The sequence below is a fragment of the Hippocampus bargibanti genome, linkage group LG08, assembly GCF_051943395.1.
Source record: "Hippocampus bargibanti isolate YZ-2025 linkage group LG08, ASM5194339v1, whole genome shotgun sequence".
NCBI classification, from domain to species: Eukaryota; Metazoa; Chordata; class Actinopteri; order Syngnathiformes; family Syngnathidae; genus Hippocampus; species Hippocampus bargibanti.
Genome location: NC_142741.1, coordinates 767,061 through 793,686, shown reverse-complemented (window position 1 = coordinate 793,686; position 26,626 = coordinate 767,061). Strand labels below are relative to the sequence as shown.

The following is a 26,626-nucleotide window of genomic DNA, read 5'->3' as shown; positions in this document are numbered from 1 at the left end:
CGAAGATGCTGCCCAGTCAAAATGGACCGATATTCCTTCCAATCAAAAACAGTGCTGGCATATTCATGCTGCCGAAAAGGCGCAAGCGCTCAGCAGTGTTCTCCTTGATGAATGTCGTGGTTTAAAAAGGCTGAAAAACAATCCGTATCCGTTTCATACGAGGCACAACAACACAAAGTGACAAAAGAAAACACAAAACGAGACAAAAACAACCCCCCCAAAAAAAGTAAGGCTCATGAGAGCACTTGCTGATGGCTGCCTTCTCGGGCGCCATCTTGAATGAATAAAGGCATTTCCAACCTGCGTTTTTATTCAAATTCATTCAATCTCAAGCGCATAGTCATCCCCCCGCCCCCTTGATTTGGTGGGCCTAAATTAGGGTCTTAAAATGGCCGCCAATGGAAAAGAAGTTGTCAGTAACATATTGGGGGAGTTTTTGGGCTAGAAAAATACAAAGAGATTATTGCGGAAATAGTCAAGTGAAGTCATCAGTGCGTCACACATTCATTCACACCATCATTATAACCTGCTTGACAAAAAAAAAAGGGAAAGGACAACCTCATGATTTTGAGGAGGAGCAGGCAGACAAAAAGCTTTGTAAAAGGCACAAGGAGATTAGCTTCAGTTGATGTCGATGTTTTTGGGATGATGATAATGATGGACACATCTACGGAAAGCCGTCTGGTCCATAGCCACGTGAAGGAAGGTCTTTGGACTAGTACACTCTTTGAATAGACTAGAAGGATATCTATCCTGCTGTAGATGTTTTTAATTTGGATTTGGAGGTTCAAAAATGCTTTTTACTGAACTTGACATCAAATTAAGCCCACAAAAACAAAATCCGCCCCTCCAAAATGTTTAAACATTCGGAAACAGGTACTTCATTTGTGGCAGGAATCGTAAACACTTGTAACTGTCCTACGAGCGGGGGGAATCATTTGCCATGGTCATAAAAATACAAGGAATTTTCTTCCACCAGTCTGCACGAGTCAAATGTGGGATATGCTAGCAAGACGTATGCTAACTAGCATGCGCAAAGTTAGGAAAAAAACTGCAGTACAATACAAAGTGTTATATTCTAGCAAGAGTATGAGTGAAAACAAAGAGTGTACTAGTACATTGGCCTTCGGCCTCGATGTGTGTGCGTGTGTGTGTGTGTGTGTGTGTGTAGATGGGCGGGGTTAGAGGAGGTTCCTGTTTCCAAAGATGTTAGCGGGGTCGACGTAGTCCTTGACGGACTGCAGCATGCCAAGGCCAACACTGGAAACGGTTTGTCTCATCCACTCCTTGCGAAGTTTTCCAACTGGGAGGGTGGGGGGGGGGGGGGGGGGGGGACAAAAAAAAAAACATTTTATTGCATTGGCATTCGTACCGCCACATAATAAAATACAATCCATATTGATTTATATAGCGCTTTAAAGGACAACCGACACCTCCGGACAAGTTGTGTCCATGATTTGTAAAATGTCTTCAGATGACTTCTACTGAGCGTACAAGACAAAGATTCCACTATCCTTCCTACAAAGATTCTTCTATCCAAGATAGAAGAAAGCAGAGAAAGAAGAAAGAGGCGGGTTTTCAAAATGGGCAGCGAGGGGTCAGGGGTTGCCGACTTTTCAGCGGCAGGTCATTCTCGAGAGTGCGACCAGCAATGGCCGCCGCAGATTGACATCATTTACACATGGCTCAAAAAAACAACAAAATAATGGTGGCCCCGAAGAGTGACAGCTCAAGAAGTTCCTGATATGGTTTTCTTCAAAAAAAAAAAAAAAAAAAAAAAGGGGCGGGGGGCACTTTTGCTAAGAGAAGGGGGGGGGGTGGGGGGGGGGTCTGTATAGGTTACGGCTGATTGCTCGGCGGGCCGCCGTGAAGCCAATCAATCTTGCCAGAGTGAGTGAATAAACAGAGGGTGATAAATGCTTTGATTCAGCCATGGCGTGATTTATAGAGCTCGCCACACGAGCAAACTCATTAGGCCTCGCATGCGTACGTGCGTGCGTGCGAGGACAAGGGGGGGGTTGAACTTTTGGGGCGACGCCATCTTGAAAATCAACATTGGGAGAGCATTCGTCTGAGAAACAGGTGCAAATACCTCGGAAAGTAGATGACATAATAATAATAATAATAATAATATGTTTCATTTAGAAGTGCCTTTCAAAACTCGTAAGGTCACTTTCCGGTCACAGGATAAGTTTTCTGTGAGTAAGCAATGGCAGCCACATGCGCCAGCGTTTACTCAACCCTGAATAACTCAAATAGATAGAAAGCTAGCTAGCTAATAGCTAGTTAATAGTTAGCTCGCTAGATAGCTAGCTGTATAGATAGCTGACAGATCGCTTGATAGATAGCTAATAGATAGCTAGCGAGTTAGTTAGCTAATAGACAGAAAAAGCTAGATATAGATAGCAAGCTAGTTAGATAGATAGCTAATAGAAAGAAAATAGCTAGCTAGATAACCAGCTAGTTAGTTAGACAGCTAATAGACAAAATATAGCTATCTAGATAGATAGCCAGCCTGTTAGATAGCTATCAGACAGCAAATATCTAGCTAGCTAGATAGCCAGCTAGTTAGTTAGATAGCTAATAGACAGCAAATATCTAGCTAGCTAGATAGCCAGCTAGTCAGTTAGACAGCTAATAGACAGTAAATTGATCGCTAGCTAGATAGCCAGCTAGTTTGTTAGATAGCTAATGCCCCCCCGCCACTTTCGGGGATATGACGAGCCCTGACAAGTTTGTGATTAGAGTCTAGCCAAGCTACCCAGATGGGGATGGGGCTGTGAGGGCCTCCTGACACAAGAGGGCAGACAAGGGGGTCACTAAGGGGAGGCGAGGGGGTGGAGGACTCTGATAGCACAGATGGTGACAGGGGGGGGGGGGGGGGGGGGGGGGGCAGGGCGACACCAATCAGCTGCTGTCCCTTGAATTTGAAAAAAAAAAAAACACTGCTATCCAGGAGCCCCCCCCCCGAGTAGGAGCGAAAACAGAAGGTGGTGGGACTGCATCATTGCCTCCATCAGAGTGATAATTTACACATCTATCTTGTGGGGCTCGCTCTCTTTCTCTCGTCTCCACGCCTCGCGACGGACGGGGAAGGTGACGATGGAGGGCTCCTCGCCCACAAATGGAGGTCGAGGTGTGGTAACACCCCCCCCCCCCCCACCAGGTATTGATAAATGGAGCTTTGCTCAGGTGATGGATGCTCAGAGGCCGCTGCTGCTGGTGACCTACTTGAAGCAGTAGCCATCCATTTTCCATCACGCTTCTCCTGTTTAAGCTATTCCGACCCAAAGTGGTGAACATTTTGTGGACATTTAATCGTCGAGGAAAGCATAAATGTTTGCCATCGATTCAAGAAGTCCTTCCGTATCAATTCGAGCCGTCAATGACACCAATGTAGCGTCCCAGAAAAATGCACAAGATGGCGCCAAAGCTCCGTTGGAAATGGGCTGATTTGTCTGCTGGGAATTTGTGTCAACTAGTTTCAAATAGTAGTCTTGGGGCAACACACAACAATTCACCATTGCGTTATTTGTGCGTTTTCCTTCTAATTTCACCAAACAAAGTACCTCAAAATGCATTGTGTGGGGCTTTCTCAGTCAGGGGCGTTCCTTCAGTGACGTAACGTGAGGACTCGTCACCAACTCAAAAACAAGACTTCCTGAATAATCAGTGCGAGTTTTAAAAGGTAAAATATCGCTATACGCGGCGGGATTTTTGTAAAATACGCTCAGTAGAAGTCATTTGAAGCCATTTTACAACTTATGGACACACGGTGGTCCTTTAAAAATACTTATATAAGCCTGAAACATACACTCCATACAAAATACAGCACTGAAGCAACTTACGAACGACCGTTCGGAACATATATCATTCATATGTCTGTAGATTAGCGCATGTTAGCATCGCTCCATGAGATGTGTTTGACATCAGGAGATGGAGGGAAAAAAAAGTATTTCGCCCACCGTGACCCCCCCCCCTCACCCGTACTGTGCCCTCTAACCTGGCCATATCATTGACTACATCTGTTTGCGTTGATACACAAAAGCCGCCGCAAGTGGCTCCATTTGTCAGCCGCCTGATTCTAGCCAGACAAAGCGGCCCTCCCCCCCTCACCCGCCGCTGTTATTAATCACAATTACAGAGCGGACCTCGTACGCAGGAGCTGTATCGCTGCCCTCAACCTCCCCGAGTACCTCCGTGGCAGTCCAGGGTGGCCCCAGTCACCGTTTGGAGGTCAGCATTCAGGCAAGCAGCATCATCTATCTACGCTGGCCTCCGCCACCCCCCTTTTTATTAGCAATCTTTTAATTACGTTGCCGTCCCCGCCTATTGGGGAGGAGGGGGGGTAAAAAAAAAATGGCAATTTAATATCGCGGCTGATTCACCGCATACGTTCTTGACAGGTGTGATGAATCGCCTGAAGTGATGTATGAAAACAGCCAGGCAGATTGCAATATAGATAAAGGCGGGTGTTTTGCTGCCACCGCCATCCCCCGCTCACGTTTCATTTGGTGGCGGCCCGAGATGAGCCAATGGCTCGGTCGCAGCCAGCAAGAGGCGGAGACAACAATCTCAATGCTGGCAAATCTCACTTTTTAAACATTCAAACCAATGTGAGAGGTCACACATGACGAGCAAATAAATAAAGTAATAACAAAAATTGATATATGGCAAGTCAAAAAAAAAAAACCAAGCATGTATTGGGAATTGGCGCATAAGCAAAAACAACAAAAACAATTTGGAATTCCCATTAAAAAAACAAACAAACAAACAAACAAAAAAACAAACCAACAACAACCGTGTATTTGGAATTGACGAAACCCCCCCCTAAAAAAAACAAAAACAAGCATGTATTTAGAATTCGCGCAAAAAAAAAAAATACCAGAACGTACAGGTAACATCCGACTTCGGACCGAGTTCCGTTCCGAGCAAACGGCCATAAGTCAAAATGGTCGGAAGTTGAAACCCATTCAAAATGCTCAAAGGCTAAATGACTGGCAACCTCCCCCCTCTGGTGCCATCACACGGTCGATTGCTGTGTGAGCGTGAGATGCTGGCTGGCTCGACAAAAAAAAAAAAAAAAAATAACTACAAAAAAAATTAAGAAGCCTGTATTTGGAATCAGCGATCCCCAAAAAAAATCAAAAAATTTTGCCAAGCATTTCTGATTCAAAAAAAACTCAAAGAAAAAAATACGTTATGACAACGTAATCTTTTCGAGCCATCCAATGAATCAGGCCTTCACCAACTCCATTCAAGAGATGAAACATGAATCGGAAAAAGTATCGAAATGTGACCAGCCGCTTAACACGTGTCTAAAATAAGCAAAAACCATCAGGACAACAGACAATGGCTGGGATTGTGCTTGTGGCCTGTCGCCGTGTCACACGCGTGCATATAAGAATCCAGGTGAGCTGGCCTTACCTCCGTGATGATGCGATAAACTGCCTCCGTTGGCAAGGATCTCCTCGCGGGCGGCGTGCTGAAAAACAACAAATAGCACACTCTGGTCACCCGATCGCAATCTATGGTCGCATTGGGCGGACGAAAATGAGGCACACCTCCACTTGTTCGTACACGTGCACCGGGTCGGCCAGGCCCCTGTGGTTGAAGGCAAAGTAAAAGTACACGCAAGCGCCCGCGTCGTACGTTTGAGTCACCCTGGAAGGAAAAAGAAAAGAAAAAAAATGTTTGTCACTTGCAAAAATCGAGACTTTGAGGGGTTTGGATTGGGACGCTGATGCTATTTTATTCCCTGCAAAAACATCAAAAAAAAAATGTCAGCATTGGATTCAGGATAAAATGTGTTTTTATCCCCACTGTTAGCTATTAGCTTAGCCGTACCGTGTCATGGCCACTCCACTTTTTTGTTTTGTTTTTTTATTTCTCTGAAAAGACTTTCTCAAGAAATGTCGTCATTGTACAGAAAGAAACAAGGGATTCCCGATAAAGTTTTTTTTAAATCGCCTTGTTAGCTATTAGCTTAGCCGTAGTGTGTCCTGGCCGCTGCGCTTTTTTTCCCCCTGTAAAGACTGTCTCAAGAAACGTCAGCATTGTACAGAAAGAAACAAGGGATTCAGGAACAAGTTTTTTTTTTTTAATCGCCTATGTTAGCTATTAGCTTTGCTGTAGTATGTCATGGCCGCTCCACTTTTGCTTAGATCGAGAGACATTACCACTCCCTCACATAGAAAAACACATTTATAGACTTTCTGGATATTTCTTTCACACATGCATTCCGAATGACTCTTTTTTTTTTTTTTTAATCATGGCCTATGTGATTTTTTGTCAAAGTCTGTCTTTGTGTCGTCATATTATGTTATTGAATTTGTATTTTTATTTTTTGTCCTCCCTGCAGAGGGCGTGGCCCTTGTTGATTTGACATGGCCCATCACCCGGCCGGCGTGCTGCTTGCTTGCTTGCTTCAGAGGTTAAATGGACAAATCAATCATGTGACAGAACGCAGCTGGGAAATGAATAGCGCTGAGGCCTAATCTGTCCACTGGCATCCAGCAGCCTGCCTGGATCTCTTCAACCGCTTGGCCGTCCGTCCATCCGTCCGTCTGTCTGTGACCGACTCGTTTTGAAGGCCCCTTTGGCTGAGTGAGACATCCAAACATTCACGTAGGCTCCATGAAGAAGTAAGGGAAAAGGCTAACTGGTTTGTTTACTTTTTGAGGCCTACCAACAAGCGTCCAAACTGGTCCACCAGCATATTGAGCCACAACAGCAGCTATCAGCAGCTACCAAGTACATTTCCCCCCGTAAAAAAAGTAGTGCGTGACCGCAGCCTCTACTGTAGCGCCTTATATTGTGGTTTGCCTTATATTTGGAAAACCTTTTATTCATTGAAGGTGTGCCTTAAATATGGAAAAAGTGCGAAAATACACCATTCATTGAAGGTGCGCCTTATACTCCCGTGACGGTACTTTTTATGAGCCATGGTGGGTTCTTTTTGCCACACTCGCCCTTAAGAGTGCGCGTCTCCTTTAAGGCGCTAGTTTAGCAAACGTTGGACGGGCAATTTCCTTGAAAAGAAGCAGTTCCATCTTCAATTTCCAAAATAACATCACGTCACTTGCAAATAATGGTCACCTTAGGGGATTTGCGCCTCCCCCCAAAAACATTTTTTGTTGTTGTTGCAGGGAAAGCGAAGCGTGAGACAATTTATCACAATCACAAACGTCACCTGCATGTGGAGAACGGCGGAAACTGGACTCCTTTGTTTTTACACTCTCCAATGATGCGAGCTTTGACGTTGCGGCAGATGTCCAAAACTCTGCAAAGTGAAGACAAATAAGCAGTTGTTTTTCTTGAAATATGCCACAAAATGTATTTTGGGATGACATGTGGCCGTGAAAAGGAAATGAGCAAAAAAAGTGGACTTGAATGCGAGAAAAGAGGTTCACCCATTGATGCCAAAATGGCCGCCAGCGTGCCGTAAGTGGGTGGCGGTGGCGTTGGCGAGGAAGGCGTCTAATGAGGCGAGCGCCTTCGCTCGCCTCATCTGCTCGCTCATGCGTGTTACGCGAGACAGTGACAACAAGGGAGATATGTGGAGCGCACCGCATCCGCATGGGACTTGAACCGACGGCTCAAGTACCAACATTTCAGATTGAAAATAATAATAATAATAATAATAATACATTTCATTCATAAGCGCCTTTCAAGGTCACTTTACAGTCACAGGATAATTTTTTTTCTGTGGGTGAGTAGCGGCAGCCACACGCACCAGCGTTCATTCAATCATTCATGATCATTCATTCATTAACTCAAATAGATAGCAAGCTAGCTAGCTAATAGATACAGTAATAATAATAATACATTTCATTTATAAGCACCTTTCAAAACTCTCAAGGTCACTTTACAGTCACAGGATACAGTCGCTAATAGATAGCTACCCAGCCAGATAGATAGCTAATACCTTTGCGGGAATTTGTTTGAACAGTGGCATAAAATGTTGTCATCAGATGGCAGCAAAAAGTGACCCATTCAAAAAAAGGTTTTATTTACCTGTCCCAAGGAACAGACGTCTCAAAAGACTCTCCTATCACATAGTAGTCCATCCCCAAGTCCTGTCCACAGAAGAAAAGAAACGTATATCAGTGTCTGAAACAAAAAGTTAGCGGACACCAGGGCAGACAACTCTGAAAAGTTGCCTGCCCGGTCATAAAGTTGTCCGCCCCATTTTTCACAACTTGAAACACAATAAGATGACTAATTGCAAAACAAATGAGTGTTTATTTAGTTATATATGTATTTTTTAAAATGTGCTCATTTATTTTTATATTTAGTTATGTGTTTATTTGTGTATTTATTTGTGTTTATGTTTGTGTTTATGTATTTATTTATGTGTTTGTGAATTTATTTATGGTTTTGTGTATTTATTTATTTATGTCTTTATTTTCTTCTCTCTTTGAAGGTCTTAGAGAATGGAATCCACTCGTGCGTTAGCCTTTCAATGCTACATGGGAATGGGTTAAAAAAAGAATCCCCCAAAATCACCGCACAAAAAGTATGACATCACATAAAAGCCCCGGAGGTCCTTTTCTGAAGGTTTTTGGTGTTCTGCTTGAGGCCCCCCCCAAAAAAAAAACATAAACAAAAAGCGAGAGCGGTCACCCACCCGGAGGTAAGCGATGACAAAGGTCAACATGTAACCCCGCTGCCCATTGTCCTCTCCGGCTGCCAGACCCCTGATGGGGGGGAAAAAAAAAAGGATAACAGGGTTAATATTTAACAACGGCTTCTTTGCGTGCCATCGTGTCAATCCAACAATGCGCAGATCAATGAGGGCACGCCGCGTGCGACGCCGAGGGTCAGCCGCACATCCATCACCTGCGCCGCCTAATCACATTTTCATCTCGCACCCAAAACTAATCAGGCCGAGCTCATTAGAAAAATCGATTTGTAGCCTTTCCCGACATCAGAAGAAAAGATCCCTCACGGCGCTGCACTTATCAATCAACCCGCTATTTGATCGGCTTTTACTGGAAATGACGATGCTCAGCGGACCTGCCAACTTTTTGGATGATGCAAATGCTCTTTATCAGAAAGCTCAGTCCTCTAGTTTAGCCAATAGCAATCTAATAATCACCAGAAATCAATACGCAGAGTTTTTGAAACAAAAAAACAAAACGACAAAGATCAATTAATTGGATTTCTTCAGCACGGCTAAAAGAAAGCTCAAATGACAATTAAATGGGTACCATTTTTTCAACAAATATCGCTCACTTATAACAGCCTTTGGCTTCAGATATTTCAAAATAAATTGAATATTTCATAGGTTTGAATCATTTTGAATAAAATAAGATCAAATAAAATAAGATCATATAAAATTAAATAATATAAAATGTAAAATAAGATCATATAAAATATAAAATAAGATAATATAAAATAATATAATAATAATATCTTATTTAACATTTTATGTAATATCTTATTTTATATCATGTAAAATAATATAAAAAAAACATTTATGTATTTATTTATAGGTTATGAATAATGAAAGAACTTCTGGGTTGAGTGAACGCTGGCGCATGTGGCTGCCGCTGCTCACCCACAGAAAAAAACATATCCTGTGATTGTAAAGTTCCCTTGAGAGTTTTGAAAGGTGCTTAGAAAACAAATGGATGATTATTATTATTATTGTTATTCGCTAGCTATTAGCTATCTATTCGCTAGCTAGCTTGATATCTATTTGAGTCACTTCCGGGTTGAGTGAACGCTGGCTCATGTGGCTGCCGCTGCTCACCCGCAGAAAAAAATATCCTGTGACTGTAAAGTGTCCTTGAGAGTTTTGAAAGGCGCTTAGAAAAGAAATTGATTATTATTATTATTATTATTATTAACTAGCTATTAGCTCTCTATTCGCTAGCTAGATTGATATCTATTTGAGTCGCTTCCGGGTTGAGTGAACGCTGGCGCATGTGGATGCCGCTGCTCCCCCACAAAAAAAAAAAAAACATCTCCTGTGACTGTAAAGTGACCTTGAGAGTTTTGAAAGGCGCTTGGAAATGAAATGGATTATTATTATTATTTAATAGATAGCCAGCTATATAGCTATATACTTAATAGCTAGCTAGCCAGCTAGCTGGTTAGCTATATAGCCTATAGCTAGATAGCTAGACAGCCAGCTAACTAGAAAGCTAGATAGCTATATAGCTAATAGATAGCTAGCTAGACAGTCAGCATGCCAACTAGATAACTAGCTAGCAAGCTGGATAGCTATATAGCAAATAGATAGCAAACTAAACAGCCAGCTAGACAGCTCGATAGTAAATAATGTTGAATTGAATGTTTCAGGTTGGCCGAAATATCCTAGCGAACCTGAAGTGGAACCGATTCAACCCCCCTAATCCGGAAGCTGCCATTGATCAATACCGGCCGGAGGACATCCGCAGGTGATCCATCACTGGCAAACCAAGACAAACAACTGAGCGCAACACAGAAAGGCGTCCTTTTCACCGTTAAAAGAACAAGTTTGTTGTATATTTCGGGAAAAGAGTTGTAATGCCTGTCAAATTTACCATATTTTAAAAAAAAACATTTTAATCATTAGAAATGGAAAATGTGGCATGTTTTGGCTAGTTTTTGTATTTGGTGCATTGTTTATCTCTGAAAATGTAAAAGGCATTGAAGGACGCCGTGCGTTTTTATAATCCACGTTCAGTCAGTGTGATTCAAGAAGAGGACGAAAATACTAACCCGAACTTTGCGGCGATGTCATAAACTTGCTTCTCGTGCTGCAGGACCTTCTCGCGGTCTCCCTCAAACAGCAGGGTGGCCACGCACAAGCGATTCTGGTCAAAGCCTTTGAACTGACAATTTAAGAGGACATCGATTGGTTGGTTGTTTTTTTTATTCATGACAAACACTGAAAGGATAACCGACACCATTTTTTTTTTCCTAACTGACATCAGAAAAACGTTTGATCGCATCTAAAATAGACAAAATATGCAGGCTGATCTTTTTAGTCAAATGCAAAACACCAACTTCAAGTGTCCTAAAAGTGCCACAAAATGAGCTCGGCAGATTGAGGTAAGTCCCGCCCCCTTGTTCGTGATGTCACACCAGAATACTCCTTCACAAACTGCCTTGCTCCAGATTCAAAACAATGGCTTCAGAGAGTTCAGTGATTTCTTGTTCCTCATCCAGTTATGAATATGATTCAAATAGTTCCGAAGAGGAAAGCATACATGTTTGCAATCGATGAAAGAAGTCCTTCCGTATCAATTACTCCAATGTAGCGCCCAGAAAATTCACAAGATGGCGCCCAGCTCCGTTGGAAATGGGCTGATTTGTCCGCTGGGAATTGGTGTCAACTTACACCTTCTTTATGTGTGTTACCGCAATTGGCTGCGACACTAGACCTCTTGAAAATGGACCTTTTTCTTCAAACATATGGAAACTGATATTATTCCCATTCTCTAAATGAGCTAAATGTACCAGTTATTGTGATCTTGGACCTTGGCTATGCCTGCCTCAAGAGCCGTGTCATTTTATTGTTGACGTTTTTCAAAAACGCTGCAAAATTTGGGATATTATGTCCTTATTTTCATTGTAGCTTTCCAGAGGTTGATGCTATAGCATTGAAAGTGGTACCAAATGCTAATAAAGCACACAATGATTCACCATGGCGTTATTTATGTTTTTTCCTTCTAATTTCGCCATCAACACGGTGTTTTCAGATGAACAAAAGTATCCAAAATGCATTGTGTGTCCCTTTCTCAGTCAGGGGCGTTCCCTCCGTGACGTCACGTCAGGCATCGTCATCAACTCGAAAACAAGACTTCCTGAATATTCAGCGCGAGTCTTAAAAGGTCAAATATATCTTTTTTTCCGGTGGAATCTTTGTCAAATGCGCTCAGTAGAAGTCATTTGAAGTGATTTTACATTATTACTTGAAGGGAAAAGCCGAAAGGAAAAGAAGATGGATGCAACTTGTCCGGGTGTGTCGGTTGTCCTTTAAAAGGGGGAGAGAGCGTGTCGGACGTGTTACCTTGGTGATGTAAAGTTTCTTGAGGCCGTCCAGAAAGGAGGTGAAAAGTGACGACACTTGAGGCTTGAGGGCGTGACCTGCGAGGGGGCAGCAGTTCAAAGGTTAACCACTGAGATGAGGGGTGAGGATTTTGTTTCATATTATGCTTGCATATTTGGGCTCACAAACAATAAAGAAAATGACATCAAAAAATAGAGTGGCAAAATTTTAACTCATTCACTGCCGTTCGCAAATGTAGTGACGTTTAAGATGCAAGCGATCACGACAAGAATCTCATTTTTCATCTCCGAACTTGTAGATGGTGGGGGCGGGACTAAATCATACGCGTCGTCCCAATCTGAGAAAGCAATTGATCGCATTCAACATGATGAAACGTGTGAAAGAAGCAACTAATAAGGCTCACAACGTATCACGGAACACCGAGTTTTACTTCTTGGTGAAGGTGGTAGGGTGGGAAGGGGGGTTGCTTCATCTCACAAGCTCAAAAGTGCCAACTTGGTGGAAAAGCAGAAATCCAGGCAAGATAATGAGCTCCCTGGAGGTTGAAGGAGGGGGGGGGGGGGGGGCATGAGGGGTTCCTCAGATCTGTGGTGATGCCAGATGTATCGGCGAGACCTTAAGCAACGGCATCGTAAAACTTCAAATGGAACCACGACTTCACCCAGAGCCATTTTTCATCTGGTTGCAGCTTATCTTCGGGTGAAAAGCAAAATACCACCGCTGTTGTTTCATTGAGGAGCCAAGATAAAAAGAAGATTGCTGGTCCCAATCGGAAAGTCAACTTGAAAGGAGTCATATTGTAAACAAAAATCATTTTCGCCACACACCGCCCCCCAAAAAGGATCCAATTGAACTTACCAAATTTAAACTGCTCGTTATCCATCAGACGAATAGATGCGGGAGCACACCTCTAAAACAACAAGAGAAAAACATTTAAATACATGAATTCATTTTAAAATGTAGATATACAGTATAGACACAGTATTTTCTGGTGTGTAAGGCGCACCCCAAATCCCGACCATGCGCCTTAATAATAATAATAATAATACCTTTTATTTCTAAGCACCTTTCAAAATTCTCAAGGTCACTTTACAGTCACAGGATTTTCTGTGGGTGAGCAGCGGCAGCCACATGCGCCAGAGTTCACTCAATCTGGAAGTAACTCGGATAGAATGCTAGTTCGCTAATAGATAACGGATAGCTAGCAAGGCCTTCACTCAACCCGGAAGTAACTCAAAGATAGAAAGCTAGCTAATAGACAGCTAATAGATAGCCAAGTAACTCGGATAGAATGCTAGCCAGCTAATACATAGCTAACAGATAGCTAGCAAGGCCTTCCCTGAACCTGGATAATTATTATTATTATTATTATTATTGTTGTTATTATAATCTCTTAAAGTGACTTCACCAGTCGTAATTTCAACTCGTTTTTGTTATAATTTTATGTTTTTGGCACAATGATTATAAATGAAAAGTATTGTTTTTTTAAACTGTTTTTATTTTGCTTATTTTTGTATTTTGTGTTTCGAAAAAATGTTTTCCTGAAAATTTTAAGGCAAAAATATTCCCCAAAAAAATAAAAGAACATACAAGTTATAAAGAAGGAAGATTAGTCTTTCAGTGTATTTTGAAGAAAATCAAGGCTTTTAGGTGCACCTGATACACAGGGAAATACGGTAATCTGTGAAAATTATATTTATTATTGAGTTGTGATCAACTCTGAATATCATTTTGGAGCTCATCAAAAAATTATTATTATTATGATTATTATTATTAGTCTGCAATTGTTTGTGATTCTCATCAATTAGGTTCACGTTAACAGTTTGTCATCAAGTGGCAAAATGTATTTGTTTAGGTTACCTGCTTGGCAACTTCTCGAAGACAAGCGACACCTTTTTCAAAGTTGGGGAACACCACCGAGCCGTATTTCTGATACTCTGGCATGGGTCGAATTTTCATTGTCACCTCGGTGACCACACCCAGGGTTCCTGTTGGAAAAAAGACACATTATTTAGGGGCGGAAAAAAATAAACAAACAAACAACTAGCTAAAAAGTACATACACAAATAAATAAACACACAAATCAATAAATGAACAGCTAAATAAACAAAACATAATAACCACACAAATAAATAAATACATGAATAAATAAATGCACAACTAAATAAACAAATAAAAAATAACCACACAAATAAATAAATGAATAAATAAATAAAACAAATAAGTAAATAGATAAATCAATAGATGAATAAATAATAAATAAATAAATACATATATATATATAAATGAGTCAATAGACGATGAAACAACTAAATAAACAAATAAAACAGAACTGCACAAATAAATGAAGTAAAGTAAATAGACAAATACCTAAATAAACAGATAAATAAACAAATACAAACACATTAACTACATAAATAAATGCATAAATAAGTACATGTATAAATATCTAAATAAACAAACAAATAAGTAAATAGATAAATAAATAAAAACAGCTAAATAAACAAAAAATAACCACAAAAATACATACATGCATAAATAACTAATAAAAAAACAATTACATAAATAAATAAATAAACAGATGAGTAAATAGATAAATATACATAAACAGCTAAATAAACATAAATAATGACCACATAAATCAATCAATAAATAAATCAATAAATAAATCAGGAGAAGTAGTTTTATTTGAACTTGGAAATCATTGGAATTTTTGTTGTGTGTGTTTTGCACTGTTCTGGTAAATGTCCTGGCGCTCTTTGTGGTGACCTTTGTATCACATTGCCCTGAGGGGGATCTGATTTTCTACTGGGGCGGCGAGGGGACGTGGGAGGACGTGGGGGGACGGACGGAGCAAGAAAGATTTATCATCAAGCAGCATGAGGAAATAAAGCAAGGCTCTCTCAAGCGCATGTACAGATCCAGTTCACCCTCTTGACCCACCTTACGACCCCAAAAAAAGCTCTTCATTATGGGCTGTGCCAGAAAGTAAGAAGCGGCCACTGTGCACGCTTGAAAACCAGAACGCAGGAAATAAGAGTTGGGGAAAATGATGTCGCCCTCACACAGGGAAAATAAAAAATATAAAAAAAAAGCGGATGAATCGATATTTCGGATGTTGGTTGGGAGAACTGCTTTTAGCCGACGACGCCATGTCGGATCTTTGATTGGGTGTGAGCAACACGGCGGCACGAATGGAGGACAAATGACTTTTTTTTTGCTGAATATTAAAATAGTCAATGTGACAGTTAAGATTTGTCTGTAATTAAACCTTGTTGCCATAATTAGACTTTTTTTCAAGGAAAACCGACGTCTCCGGACAAGTTGTGTCCATAATTTGTAAAATGGCTTGAAATGACTTCTACTGGGTGTACAAGACTAAGATTCCACCGCATATAGCTATATTTCACGTTTTAAGACCTGCGCTGAATATTCCGGAAGTCTTGTTTTTGAGTTCTTGACGAGTCCGTACGTGACGTCACTAAAGGAACGCCCCTGACCGAAAAATAAAGACACATTGTAGCAGTCCTTCCATCATGTCAATAAATTTGGCTGTACTTGTTTGGTCTGAAAACGTCATGTTGCACCATAAAGAGACAGAAGAGGGCAACCAAGCTCCATGTGAGGAATTTAGCAGCGTGTGGAAACCCTCACACGGAGCTTGGTCGCCATTTTGTGCCTCTTTTTTGGTGATATAATTCCCCCCCAATGTTGCCTGAAAATGACACGCAATAAATTATTTAATCGATTGCAAACGATTTTGTTTTTCTACTTTCATTCCTTTCATCACTCTGCTGCTGTGAAATGTAAATTTCTCCACTGTGAGACTAATAAAGGCAAATCCAATCCAATCCAATCCAAACATGTATGCTTTCCTCTTCAGAACTATTTGAATCCTATTCATAACTACATGTGTAACAAGAAAGCATCTTCTCCGAATCCGAGGCCATCATTTTGATTCTCCAGCAAGGCAAGACGTCTTGGCGTGACGTCACAAACTGGGGGCGGGACTTTCTGAAAATGCCCAATTCGCAGCTCAATTTTTTTGCTGATTTTGGACACTTGAAGTCATTTTTATTGGTGTTTTGCATTTGACTAATAATATCATACTGCGTGTTTTGGCTATTTTAGATGCTATCAAATGTTTTTCTGATGTCAGTTAGGAAACAAAAAAGTGACGTGAACTCATTCGCTGCCATTCACAAATTTATTCAGATTTTGTTTCTTCTTGCGAGGGGAGGTGCTTTTGTGCAGTTTTATTTATTTTTTTCCAGGAAGGAATTAACTCTTTTTTTCTGATGAAAGAAGAGAGTTTAAGGTTTGTTACGCTGAAGTGAATGCTTATATCATCCTAAAAGTCAATATTCTGCAATTGGAGTGAAAATGACAACATTCCGGGCACAAGAGTGGACACATTTTTGCACATCTTCTGGCACCTAAAGACCGTGGCGCAGAACACAGTTGAAGGTTTTGGTTCCAGTCAAGTACGTCACTCGGCTATCAGGTGCGGTTAAGTATACTGTAAATAGTAGACGGACGGGGACAATCGGATCAAGGACGGACGACAGTCAGCATGAGAATAAAGCTCCTGTCGCCGCTTTTCGTCCAGATACGAGTGAACGCGCAGCTGCGACGGCGCTCAAACTTCCCAAACGGAAGAAAAACATGAACAGACCTTCAGATCCCATGATGAAATGGTGAACGTCCGGTCCTGTAGACATGCGGGGGCCTTGACAGCTCTTCTCAATCACCCCGCGTGGTGTCACCATCTTCACGTGGACAACCTATTGTCACCGAGGAGAAGGAAAATCAGTATTTTGAGACAGAAACATCCATTATTTTGTTTTTTAGTTAACGAATTAGAAACACTCCTCCACGCACCAGATCCTCAATGTTGCCATAGATGTTCTTCTTCATGCCTGATGCTCGAGTTGCCACCCAACCCCCGACTGAGCTGAACTCCATGGAGTCGGGCTCGTGGCCTGTGCAGTAGCCGCTCTCGTTGAGCTGATAAACAGGAAAAAGAAGCCATTAAAAAAATGTCCGCTCATATATCAACCGTGAGATCATTCGCTGATGTCATATTCATCATATTCATCATACAAGATGCTTTTCTTTTCTTCATGACTTGATTTTCCAGGGCAAATCATTTGGTTCTTTTCTACCGCATTACTGTGAGGCGTGTGGCATCCATTTTGAAAACGGTTGATGGAGCTAAGTGAGGTTCTTTGGCCTGTCCCGACATGTGCTTACGTGTCACTGCTGTGGGCAATAAATCAATACCAACAATCTCCACAAGAGGGCCCTGGCGGAAAATGTCGTTCAAGTTTGTGAGCTTAAAAAATAGATATCAAATAAAAAAAGCCTCTATGATGACAAGTTCATACTCAGTCAAAGCACGGAGGGCATCTGCAGTAGATTCAACTTGTACAACAATAATAATAATTTTCATTTATAAGCACCTTTCAAAACTCTCAAGGTCACTAGCGAGCTCCAGAGCTAATAGATAGTTAGATATACAGATAGCCAGCTGGATAGCAAATAGCTAGCTAGCTAGGTAGATAGCTATCTAGCTATATAGCCCTGTGCCCAGCTAGCTATCTATTTGCTATCCAGCTGACAACTTGAGAGCTAGCTAGATAGCTAGCTAATGTTAACCATCAAACGTCTTTTGGGACTTTTCTCTCTCCTCCGTGAAGCACTCAAAAGACACGACGGCACTCACCTGGCGCTCCAAATCCTGACCAATGATGCCCGCTTCCATGTGGGCGGTTAAATTGTTCTCATCGATCCATAGGATGCGGTTCTGAAAGGATGGAAAAATAAACAATGTTTGATGTTGTTATTTATCATAACGCGTGCATGCGCTAAACCTGCGCAGCAAGACCACAACATTCAGTTCCTTCCGGTGAAACTCAGTTTAATATCTCATTCCAAAGATATGCTTTTTATTTAAGCGGCTAAGCACAGAGCTGGGGCCTACCAGCAGGAGGTCAATCCACTCCCCCGCTTACACCCCCGTGCCATCAATTACACCGCAGAGGTAATAACCTTTATGCTGCTTCTTCTTGGCACAACGGAGCCACCTACGACCCCCGACCTCTGACCTTGGCAACAAACCACCAGTGGGACAGTGGCATATTTATCGTTTTCACACAGTTCAAAGGACGAACGACACTGTATTGGATGCTTGCTGTTTTATATTGCGACGGCACGTTAACTCCGTTCATGCAAGAGTGCTGAATTTACATTAGGATGAATGGATGACGCCAAACGATTATATTCGTGATTTGCTACTTGTATGTTGTTGGATTTATGGAATCCATTTCAAAAAGCAACCTGGGGAAACGGGAAAAAGGGATTCTTTTTATGCGCTGCGGGAAAACAAGCTAACTGTACACGTGCTAATTACAGTTGTATATTCAATTTTAACTTGCCTACCACTTAAAACCACAAGTGCAATACAATAAAAAGTCACATTTGTACTTTTTCAGTGCGTAAGGTGGCGGATTGGAAAAAAATAATATTTTCATAATTGCATTTATTTGGGCATACATACCATCTGAGAGGTATCCAGAGAGGCGATACAGCGAGCTTCATCCGCAGGACACTCGAGAGCACTAGAAACGCTTGTGCCTCCTGTATTGAGAGGGTAGACGGGATAGTAGAAAATAAACACAAAATAAATTCATTAAAATAAATTAATAAAGTGAATAAAATAAACAAATCAATTAACTAAATTCAATAAACGAATATAATAAATAAATAAAATACATAAATAAAACAAATAAAATGAATAAAATAAATAACAAATCAACAAAATAAAATATATAAACAAATACAATTAATAAAATAAATACATTAACTACATAAAATATAAATAAAACAAATAAGAGTAAATCAAATAGATAAATAAAATAAAAACTAAATAAAATAAATAGTTGATAAACAAATTAACTAAATTAATTACATAAATAAAAATAAATAATAGACAAATAAAACAAAAGCTAAACAAAATAAATAAACAAATACAATAAATAAAATACATAAATAAAACAAAAAACAAATACAATAAACATTAATTTACTAATTAAAATAAAGAAACAAAATAAATTAAATATATAAACAAATTAATTTACTAAATAAAATCAAAACAAATGAAAATAAATTAAATAGATCAATAGGCTAAAAAATAGCTAAAAAAATAAATACAATACATAAATAAAATAAATAAAACAATAAATAAAAACTAAACAAATACAATACATATATAAAATAGATAAATAAAACAAAAAATAATACAATAAATAAACACATTAATTAAATAAAAAATAAATAAACACATAAAATAAATAAAGCAAATAAAAAAATGAAATAAATAAAATAAAAATCACAAAGAAAATGACTGCATGAATAAAAACATTAAACATAAATATGAAAAATAAAGTAACACACTTGTGTATTTTTTTTTCATTACCATAAAATACAACTGCCTATAATCAACTAGTATTGAGTTCCAGGCCGCCCGCCGCTTGCAAAACTCACCCCCATAAGGTATGACGCAAACGTTATGTTTGCATGCCAGTTCCACAACTTTGACGACATCGTCGTGGCTGTCTGCAAAGACACAAGACGTCATCTTCAAAATTGAGGTCAGCATGATAGACAGACAGACAGACAGACGGACAGACAACCATTCATTCCACCCCCTTTCTATTGCAAACATAAATTAAGCACACTCAAAAACGAAATGAGATATGACAGAGGTGATAAATTGCGTGTTTATATTGGCAGGGCCATTAGAGAAGGGAAAGAGCAAGAAAACATTTGCCGGAGGCTGGAGTGCGACTGCACCAAACGGCGCTCTTTGTGGCGAGGTGATCCCAATCGATAGAAAAAAAGTGTTGTCGCCAATAACACAGCTGGCGTCAGGTCACACGGGCACTTAAACAGGCTCAAGTGTTTTTGGCGGCGACAAGGAATGCGCGCATCCTGGTACAAAGTGCTGACACCAGACACGCCGCCACTCTGTCAACCAATATTTTAACTATTTTAACAGCCGGAGTCAAAAAACAAACCGTTTGGCTTGGAGGCGTGCTGCGCAATGTATGCAAAGTTGCAAATGGAACCAACTGAAAAATGGAGCAATTGTTGACGCCGTGAAAAAATAATGGTCGATGTATTCAAAATACCACCAACGATCTAGCGCAATAACGAAATGTACGTTATTGCACACATCGGAAGATTACTTAAAGAAGCAACAAAACCCAACGGGATTCAGTGCAAGCCAATTAGAAAATGATGAAAATATCCAACACAGAGAGGATTGCCAATCGTGAATTTAAATTATCGCTCTCCACAAAATGTCGCTTCTACGGCAACCATTTTAAACCCAATTTGCCTGTCCAAATTTGTCATGGCCTGTCACAAACATACGCTAGCGCATTAGTCAAGTCAGAATAGCAGTAAATATTTGTCAGCTGGGATGGGCTTTAGTTCAGCCAGAAATATGGGCGGGAAATAAAATGGAGGGCTGGCAGAGTATTGAACTATTTGATTTTTGAAGAAAAGCTTCACTAAGGGCGTTGCAACTGCCAATAAAAAAAAAATATATATAGCACATTTCTGCATTCTTGTACCACTAAGTGGATCCCAACAGCCTCCGCCTGACACTTCTAATCAAGCCTACACTCACACACATTAATTTCTCCACCTCAAATAAAAACAAAAAATATTTTTTGTAAAAGAGAATGGATGAAAACGACACGGTACAACTTGAGAACTCACTGGGCCAAACCACCACATCCGGAAGGCGACCAAATCTCCCTTCCCGCATGGCAAAGATCTCATGGAGGCAATGTCCTGCAAAAAAAAGACGAGAGAATTAAGTCACTAGAGCACACATGCAACAAAAAAAAATAACAAATACAATAAAATACATTAAAAAAAACTAAATAAAATAAACAAATACAATAGAAATAAAATGAAAAAGTAAAAATAAAATGAAAATACAAATACAAATTATAACATAAAAAATAGAATACATAATAAAATGACATTAAAGGTGCACACATGCACCAAAAAATACAATAAAATGAAAAATACAATGAAAATAAAATAAAAATCCAAGTAAAAAATAAAAATGACAATGAAAATACAAATAAAAATAACAGAAATAACATTCAAAATACAATAATTAGAATTAAAATTAAATGCAATAAAATAGAAATATGAATAAAAATGACAATGAAAATACAAATAAAAATAACATTAAAAATACAATAAATAAATTAGAATTAAAATTAAATACAATAAAATAAAAATACAAGAAAATAAAAATACAAGAAAAAAATCAATAAAATACAAATACAATAAAAATAACCTAACACAAGATAAAAATGAAATAAAAATAAAATACAGAAGACAGAAGACACGTCGCTATCTCCCAATGAGCATTACCGTGGCTGCGAAATACGCGGTCCTCCGCATCATGAGAGAAGGGAATCCCAGAAGATTTCAAATCATCCACAAAGGGCTCGTTAAGAGTGGGAGCTTGTACGGCGTTGTTGTTCAGGAGCGGCTGAGACAAAACAAAACAATACAGCGTTACTAAGCATACATGGCGAGGCAGGACAAGCATGAAAAACCCACCGTTGGCGGCATTTTGTGCTGCAAACTGGCTCCAAATGTGCTTTCAAACCAATCTTTCAGGCCGGGGATGATCAAACCGCTCAATCTGTATCTGGATGGAGATCAAGAGGTCACACAGTCTGAAAAACTCTTGTTTTATTTGGCTGGCTTTTTGTTTTTTTTACTGATAAGCTGACACAAATTAAGCAACATCCTGTTGTCGTTTGATGAACTCCCTAAATAGCTTTCATCATCTCATGCAAATCACTCATGTTCTTCCTGAATTCAACCGCCACTTCTTCAGGGACAACCCCGCACGCGCTACATTAGACACAGCGCCTCAAAAATAGATGGTTGGCCGAGTTGACTTCACGTTTGACCTTTTAACATTTAGCACAGTTTTGAACAGAAACAGCGTGATTGAATGGAGGAAAATAAAAATCTCACGTGAAATTACGATACAACTAAAATGATTTTTCACGATGCATTCTTTTAAGGGAGTGTCATCTGAGCAAGGGTCTGGAAACAAACCGGAAGTTCCCTCTCGAGATTGCACCAATCCAGACACAAGTCAATTATTACAAGAACCAGATGTTCTGAAGAAATTGTTACACCGAATCCTTTCATTGGCTCCTTCTTTTTTTGAACAATATTTAAAATATTGATCAGAACTAAAATCTCATCCCGCATTTCTATTAGTTTTATAGATGAAACAAAAGCTGAAAAGTTTGTACATTACAATACAAACATATGAAACAATTTTTATGGATATTTAGTAACAAAAAAATGATGTAAAACCGAGCAAAGCAAGTTGCACTCACTTGGGACGCCTGGAGTATTTCTAAAGCAGACATGTTAAGTTTCAGAAATCATAAATTGGGAGATTTTCGTGTTTGTTTTTAATGAGAGTTTTCAGAGTGCAAATAAAACACAAATGATTTCACTGTTTATACATTCAATTAGTATAAAAATGTATTTTGTTTTTTACATTTTTTTTGTTTTGCCTTACAAATGAACTGTCTATTTTGCGCCAAGAGTTGCTTTATAAAGCGAAAATTGTGGTCAAAATCGGGAGTCTCCTGACCAAATCATGAGACTTAACATGTTTGCCAATGCCATCTTGTGTTGACAGCCAAAAAAATGCCACACGTCGCTCGATATCGGAAGAATTGGGTACCAACTCATGCCGACAGCAAATTTGGGAAGAAATTTACTCTCCTTTATTTTCTACGAGTAAAAAAAAATATGGTGGTTCTCATTTGTACCGTCAATATCGAAAAGCAACGGTAACGTAGGAAGACGTCTTACTTTTACAATCATTTCTACACAACCACCACTAGATGGCAGCGGTGTATTGCCAATAGATTGGGTTGCAGAGGAAATGCTTGATGGCGCAACGCCCCGCCCCCAACCGGCCCTCCGAGATTTCAGTTCCACGAGAACGAAAACGAAATGGTCACGTGAGCGACTGAGAAATTACGTCATTCGGCCTCCAGGACCAACGTCCACGTTCGTCATAATAATAATAATAATAATAATAATAATAATAATAATAAAAGAAGAATAAGGAAAAACAAAAAGAAAAAGAAGACATTTAATTTAGAAAAATAATAATAATAATAAAAAAGAAAAAGAAGAAAAAGAAGAATAAGAAAATCAAGAAAAAGAAAAAGATAAATAATAAGAAGAAAACATTTAATTTATAATAATAATAAAAGAAAAAGAAGAAAAAGAAAAAGAAAAAAAGAAAACATTTAATTTATAATAATAATAATAAAAGAAAAAGAAGAAAAAGAAAAAGCAAAAGAAAAACAAGAAGAATACGTGTCATTTATAAGCGCCTTTCAAACACTCAAGGTAATACCTTTTGCCAGTGAATTCAGCTTGGCCTTTCTTATTGAAGAGGAATCTTGAGTCGCTGTAGCCCCAACCGTTCCACTTCATGATCTCCTGCCTAGAAGAAAAAAAAAAAAACACAAAAATAAAATGCTCTGAGGCCATAATGTGAGTGACAGTTCATGGAGGTGTAGGAGTGTGCGTTGTTATCTTTTAAAGCAACATGACACACCAAAACTACAGCAGATGATCTGATGACCCACCCTGACAAAAGCCTGACGTCAATGCGGTGTGTGATTTTATTCAGCCTTGGGGAAGTTAATAGTGGGAAAAGTAGCGCCTAGCCGCACCCTACCATTTTCTTTCAAAGACATTCATGGACATGTCCTGAATATACACGCCAGCCTTTTCAGGATAAAGCCCCCGAGGTGAAAATGGGAACTACACCATTATGTGGAAAGAATACAAAGTTATATAAAATGTTCTCAATGTTTTTTTTTTTTGGTTTCATTTCTGAGCCTACCCTTGTTTTGTCTTGAGCACATGCGGTTTTCATCATAACAATACTAATGAGTTCAAGGTTAGGTTAAGCAACTGCCGTTTTTGTTTTACTTCAATCAAATGCACCGTATTTTACAGTGTATGAGGTGCACCTAAGAGCCTTGATTTTTCTTCCAAAGATGACCCTGCGCCTTATACGCAGGTGCGCCTTATATGTGAAGTCATATTGAGCCACAAAAGGTCTCACAACTACTGCCAGCAGTCACTGACTCCATTTTTTCCCCCTGTAGAAGAAGCGGTGCGTAACCCTAGCCTCTACTGTAGCGCCTTATAATGTGATCAGCCTTATATTTTTTAACTTGTATATTTTTCTGTTATATTTGAATAACGTTTTTCGTTCATTGAAGGTGTGCCTTATAGTCCAGTGTGTCTTATAAATGGAAAAAGTTTGAAAATGCACCATTCATTTGGGGTGCGCCTTATACGCCGGAAAATACTGTACTTATAAATTGTAACGTATGGCAACATTCATTTGCACTTCTATGTGTTAAATGGAAATATATAAGAGGGACGGAATGATTATGGCAATATCGTGAGATGAAAACTGCCATATCGCCATCATTATGATATGAAAAGTAGCATATCTGTGTGATGAAAGGGCCAAATTGCTATTTGTTTGATGCAGTAACAGCAGCCCCTGGTGGTTAGTTTATTCATGCAGTTTCATTTTCATTTGGCACATTTAGCCCAAGTACGTTTGATGAAAGGAATCCGCATACCTTGGCTTTAATAATAATAATTAATAATAATAACACATATCATCTATTCCACAAATTGACTTGATTCACAAACGTGGTGTGATTATAGCGCACCTGGACAAAACTTGGTTCTCACTGGAAGTAAATATTCACAACTCGTAAATCAAACATATGAGGAAATAGTTTTTAACATCTTTGACAAAAACAAAAAAAAATGACTTTTTTGATGTGCTGCACGGACATGGTACTAATATTTCAGGGGGATGCGTGACATCACACGCAACACTGCCATTCTCACTGAAACAAAATATTTTAGGAGATACTATCAAACCTACAATCCCCTACCCACCTACATACGCAATGATAGTGATGTAGTACAAATGAATTAATATTTACTACTGTGGAAAAATGACACTTGACATACATGAGACTAAAACAATAAAAAAAAAATACTGTAAGTCTTTGGAATACTGTACTGCTTCACACAACCCAAGAGGGTTGGTTTCACCCCAAAAACGATTTTCAGCGTAAATGGAATTTCTTAAACAAACACTACCTGAGCTTGATGACCTCACAAGCACCAATTAAAATGGTGATGCAAATTTAATAGTCAAAATGTACAAACATAAGAGAGGGGGTGAAAATGAAAGCATCTGACGATATCAAGCAACTATTTCGGATTCTGATTGGTGTATTTTTCAGCCAAGTATCGTTTGCTTATCTTTATCGTTGAGGAAATAACTTAACCAGCACGTCAGCATTGTTTTCCACTGACACCACTAAGATACGAGCCATGCTAGAATGCAAATAAGGTACCATATTTAGGTAATAGGAAAAGAGGAAAAACTCATTAAACTGGAAATGAATAATATCAAGTAAAAAAAAAACAGTGAACCAAACTGAAGCCTTAGATATCTATTTAGGATAATATGTTGCTTGAGCAGTATTGGAACACCGTCCGGAACACTTTACAAGAGGCCACATTTTTTTAACGCTCAACTGCAGCTGTTGAATTCGATTTGACGTCTGACGACAGGTCAACCGATCCGAGGTTCCTTGAACGCGACTCGGGTACCAATAGGTTGAAAGTCAGACCACCGTGACTCTTGGCCAATCAGATCAAGCAAAAGAAACCCAAGATGGATTCACTGACTCGTCTCTCGTTTGTCAAACAAATCCCGCCGATAGAGCGGTGAAAAAAATGACAGAAACGAAGTTCTCGTTTGCTATAGTCGAAGAGACACTAAATTCAAAAACCTCGATTTGCACGAGGCAAACATTTGGCACACATTGAAGCGTCACAACGTTAGTTATTAATCGCAATTTATCCTTTAAGAACAAAAAAAGGCAGAGAAAAATAAAAATAACTCTGACTCTCTGGACGAATTCAACCAAGTCAAGCCGATGTTTTGCATGAAGCCGCACCCACCCGCTATCAGAGCAGTGCTAACAAGCAGTTCGGCCAAAATCGTTTTTCAGCGTCTCGATATGGAATTTGCGTTCGGCTGAAGGTAAATACAACACACGTGGGCTCACAAGCACTCTCTTTTCAGCGTCTGCGCTGCTAGTTACGCCGATAAAGACGCGTGGACCCTGACAACTCCAGCTCCATCACAGCCTAGTACCTCCTCCTCGGCATGGTCCTCTGCTCTTGCGGGACGGCGTCCACCTCGCTCTCCTGGGCTTTGCATTCGGCGGCTACAATGGCGGAAGGGCTATCGATCGGTGCTCGTAAATGCCCTGCCATTATCCTTAACCTATACTGAGCAACTTGTTGGCTTTCGGCGCCGCCATGGCTGCCGGACGCCATGCTGCTTCCGTGTTGGCGACGAGAGAGAGTGGAACTGTCATAAGGCTGAGGAGAGAAGTGTGCTGCCTTCATGTGAATCGGGAAAAG

At 39.8% G+C, this 26,626-nt stretch overlaps 1 protein-coding gene across 2 annotated transcripts; it reads right to left on the bottom strand.

Annotated features, from left to right (window-relative positions):
* Positions 1-624: 624 nt before the first annotated feature.
* On the bottom strand, positions 625-26,626 carry agps (alkylglycerone phosphate synthase). Of its 2 annotated transcripts, none has more exons than XM_089002943.1 (20): positions 26,355-26,626; positions 23,499-23,588; positions 21,656-21,746; positions 21,464-21,584; positions 20,792-20,866; positions 19,550-19,621; positions 18,564-18,643; positions 17,730-17,810; positions 16,886-17,011; positions 16,680-16,788; positions 13,865-13,992; positions 12,863-12,914; positions 12,005-12,081; positions 10,711-10,823; positions 8,630-8,699; positions 8,017-8,078; positions 7,193-7,282; positions 5,565-5,664; positions 5,428-5,485; positions 625-1,303 (listed from the first exon to the last, which is right to left on the bottom strand). In XM_089002943.1, exons 1-20 carry the CDS (start codon positions 26,609-26,611, stop codon positions 1,182-1,184), a joined length of 1,974 nt encoding a protein of 657 aa, XP_088859069.1. In that variant the 5' UTR covers positions 26,612-26,626; the 3' UTR covers positions 625-1,181. The 2 variants fall into 2 exon arrangements, with proteins under 2 accessions (XP_088859069.1, XP_088859070.1); XM_089002944.1 differs by lacking the exon at positions 26,355-26,626 and adding an exon at positions 26,266-26,318.